The sequence below is a fragment of the Danio aesculapii genome, chromosome 4, assembly GCF_903798145.1.
Source record: "Danio aesculapii chromosome 4, fDanAes4.1, whole genome shotgun sequence".
Lineage (NCBI taxonomy): Eukaryota > Metazoa > Chordata > Actinopteri > Cypriniformes > Danionidae > Danio > Danio aesculapii.
Genome location: NC_079438.1, coordinates 1,897,847 through 1,901,599, shown reverse-complemented (window position 1 = coordinate 1,901,599; position 3,753 = coordinate 1,897,847). Strand labels below are relative to the sequence as shown.

Sequence of the window (3,753 nt, the reverse complement as noted above, 5' to 3'; positions counted from 1 at the left end):
GGTTTGCTGATTAAATGAAAAACGAGTTGAAAACAGAGCAGAAGTCTGCAGCTGTTTTCATATCGGAGACGATAATTTAGTTTTATAGAGTTCATGAATAATCACAAGAGTTTTAGGGGACTAAAGTGACGTCCATGCTGTTATATAATTTTACCTGAATGTTTCAGCGAAACAATACACAAATTTGAGAAGTCTTGTCAGCAAAACGAGCATATGCTATTATTGATCCTCAGAAGTTGTAATACCCAAACAGTTCATGGAAAAAAAGTAGGCATACAGAGTGTACATGGATGTGGCCCAGACTACACAACTATAAATTGCAAATGCAGATAAAAATAAACTTACCAACCTAAATAATGTTTCAGTTACACTTTGACATTGAGAGATACTGACAATGCTCTCAATATTTTACTTTAACGTAATAAACTTGTGGACAGTACAATCACTGCAGACAAGTTTACTTAAAAAAAAAAAAAAAAAAAAGCAAAACTATATAATCAGATCATCAAGTCCACATTGTATATCTGGTTGCAGATCAGTTGTACTTGGCAAACTAAAACTTTATATTAGATCAGCAGACGTGTTACTGCATGGAGTCTCTGAAAGACTATTGTAAGCCATTTTAAAATGGACACTGATGACAACAAAGATAACGTAAATATTGGAGATGCAACGGTCAATAAAAAGGCAAGTTATAAAACTGAGGTCCACACACAAAAAGACAATTTAAATCATATTTTATTGACATCAGAAAGCAAGCAACTCAAGAACCAGAACACAAGTATCTAGGACTTCACTTGCTGCAACAGCCTGAACAACTTCTGGGATGAAGGCCTACTATTTTGAGCAGGTCCAGGAGCATTTTGACCCGTGACAGACTGATAATCCACCTGTAGTGGAGATACAAGTTCAGGTTGAACTGACTGAAACACAGACTCATGGTTTGACACTACCGGACTGCTCAATGCTTGGGAACTTGTTGACTGGTAACTTGATGGCACAAGCACTGAAGAGGTCTGAAATCCAGGCTGCAAGACAGTCTCATAACTTGTTAGTACCAGAGGCTGGTAGCTGGACTGCACTGGCACACCAGAGGAAGAGCTGGACTGAGTGAGAGACTGACTAATGGGCAGCATTTGAGGCTGGGAAACAAACTGCCCTGGAACAGGAGAAATCTGGTACTCAGCAAGAGAGACGGTCTCTGAACTTGACTGTGCCAGGGGCTGGTACATGGGTTCCACTAGCAAAGCTTGGGGAGGGTAGCTTGGCCGAGATGGAGACTGCTGGACAGATAGCACTTGAGCTGGTGTTAAAATGGATTGGAGAGTTGATGTGAGGGGTCTGGGATGGTTGGGCTTCACAGGTGCCTGGTGGCTGAACTGTACAACAGGTTTGGTGTACAGAGTTAGGGCTGGAAGACTGGTTCTAAGTGGAGACCGAAACCTCCTCTGGTAACCGTGTCGAGGTACCTCTTGGCATGAATAAAGCTTGGAGCCGATCTGGTGAACCCCATGAGACTGCACTGGCTTGATAAGGGGTTGCCCACTTTGCTCGACAACATACTCATAGGTGGATAGTCCTGCTTTCTGGCTGATCGGTTGGGTTACAGATAAGCTGACGTGTGCTGGCTGTTGGAGACCGGGCTCGGCCACAAACTGGTAGCTGATAGGTCCTGGCTGGGCCTCTGATTGGGATCCGACCTGCACCAGTTGCTTACCATTGGAAAGAGACACCGATTGATAGCTGGCTTCTGCTTGTTGAACAGTCGGTTGGGCTACAGACTGGTAGCTGATTTGTGCTGGTTGGACAACAATTTGGGGCACAGACAGGTAGCTGGTTTGTCCTGGCCTTTGGAAAGCAGACTGGGCCTCTGATTGGTAGCTTGATTGTACTGGCAGTTGTGGAGCAGGTTGGGGCCCAGACTGGTAGTTTGTTTGTACTGGTATTTGGCTAGTGGACTGCACTACAAGACTAGAACTCGGTATAGTGAGAGTACTTGTACTGGATGGAAGCTGGGACACAAAATGAGGTCTGCCTTTTTGGGGCTTGAGAGGAGTCAGGCCACTGGGCTGAGCCGTAAAGACAAAACTACCATGTAGTGGTTGTTGGTCATCTGACTGGGAAATAGATTGGCTTGTCTGAACTAGCTGCTGGCTGGAGGCCTGGGCCACAGAGGTGTCCACTGCCTGTTGAATAAGTTGATTGCTGGGCCGGACCACAGAGATGTCGACATGCGGAGGCTGCACACCACTTGGTTGATTTACAGTCTGGCTGACAAGTTCATAGTTAGCCACAGCAAGGTTGCTTGGCACACTGCCATATTGTAATATTTGTAAGCTTGGATGTGATGCAGGCTTTTCCTGTTTAAGAGGCTTCAAAGTGTTGAATGCTGGATTTTGAACTGGTCTGGAACCAAAAACAATATTAGGACCAGATAGGTGGGGTTTACCTCTCAGAGACTTATGGGGTCTTCTACCAGCATGCTCTGCAGACTGGGAACTAGACTGTGGTAGTTGTTGGCCACTGGACAGGGACAACTGCAGAGGGCTAGACAGAGCCACGGTTCCAGAACTTGCTGGTTGCTGACTGTTGGAATAGGGGACAGTCTGCACTTGGGCAGTTAGCAGCACTGGCTTAGGAACGGAGTAACTGCTCTGCTGCAATGGCATCAAGACAGAAGAACTGATGACTTCAGATCCTTGGACATTTGTTGACGAACCTACATCATTCCCAGACACGCCAACACTCACTGCATTTCCCACAGTACCATAAACAAGACTACCACTTCCAGTAGAATCAACACCAGATCCCTGAAGTTCACTTGTGGAAGAATCAAAGCCTGTTTTTTCAACGGTCATGAGAACGCCTGAAGAGCCAGTCTGAGAACTGTAGCTTCCCGCATCATAGCCCCCTTTAACTGCAGCATTGTAAATCGATCTCTTGCTGGGATTATTAGGTCCAGGAGCACATGCACCAAGGGCTAAAAGTACTGCAAAGCAATAACTGCAAAAGAACAACAGCCATTTAATAAATGTTACACTACAATCAAAAACAAACCTATCTTAAAACAACATACCTTAAAATCCACATTGTTGCTGCACCCATAGTAAGTCAAGTCAAACCAACCATCCACTACTGTCACCAAATTAAAGACAAAATAAAAAGAAAAGCTTTCAACACACCATGTGGAGCTGCTTCTGCTCTGCTCTTTCTATAGTGTCTGCAACTAGTGATCAGTTGTTTCAGGAGTCACTAATGGATCATTATTAGTTTCAGCTGTCTATTGTCAGGTGTTACACATTATGTTCACGGTATGTCAGGTGACTCAAACAAAATAGAAAACCTGATACATTTTTCCAAACAAATGTGCTGTTAAAAGTATAGTGATGGTGAAATAGAATGATTTGTGTTGTGTTCATCAAAAGTACACGTTTTTATATAAATAAAAGTTGCTTATTAACTAATTTACTGAGATTATTTTCCTGATTAACTGCATGTCAGGTTGGCCAGTTAAAGCTACGGTCACACTGAGCTTTGTGTGTGCGAAATTCTGTCGTACGGCGCTGCGAATTGCGAAGGGGCGGAATTAACCAAGCTTTTTAGACATTAAAAAAGCTAGCGATTGCTCCATGTTTTAAATTTCTGCCCAGAGGGGTTGTGTTTTGATCCTCGATTGGTCTCACGCAGTCAAGCGATGTGATTTCGCAGGTCAGAGTTCACCAAGCTTGAACTTTGCACTGCAGCAACATGCGA

General features: G+C 44.1%; 1 protein-coding gene across 1 annotated transcript; it reads right to left on the bottom strand.

Moving 5' to 3' along the window:
• Window positions 1-720: 720 nt before the first annotated feature.
• LOC130222656 (uncharacterized) lies at window positions 721-3,090 on the bottom strand. The gene is made up of 3 exons (XM_056455184.1): window positions 3,077-3,090; window positions 1,830-3,003; window positions 721-1,784 (listed from the first exon to the last, which is right to left on the bottom strand). The coding sequence occupies exons 1-3, from the start codon at window positions 3,088-3,090 to the stop codon at window positions 786-788; spliced, it is 2,187 nt and encodes a 728-aa protein (XP_056311159.1). The 3' UTR covers window positions 721-785.
• Between the last annotated feature and the right edge of the window lie 663 nt (window positions 3,091-3,753).

Excerpts from the sequence above, each read along its gene's own strand:
- LOC130222656 (XM_056455184.1), bottom strand. Across the intron at positions 1,785-1,829 it reads GGCCAGGACAAACCAGCTAC|CAGTCTGTAGCCCAACCGAC; the intron begins CTGTCTGTGCCC and ends CAAATCAGCTAC.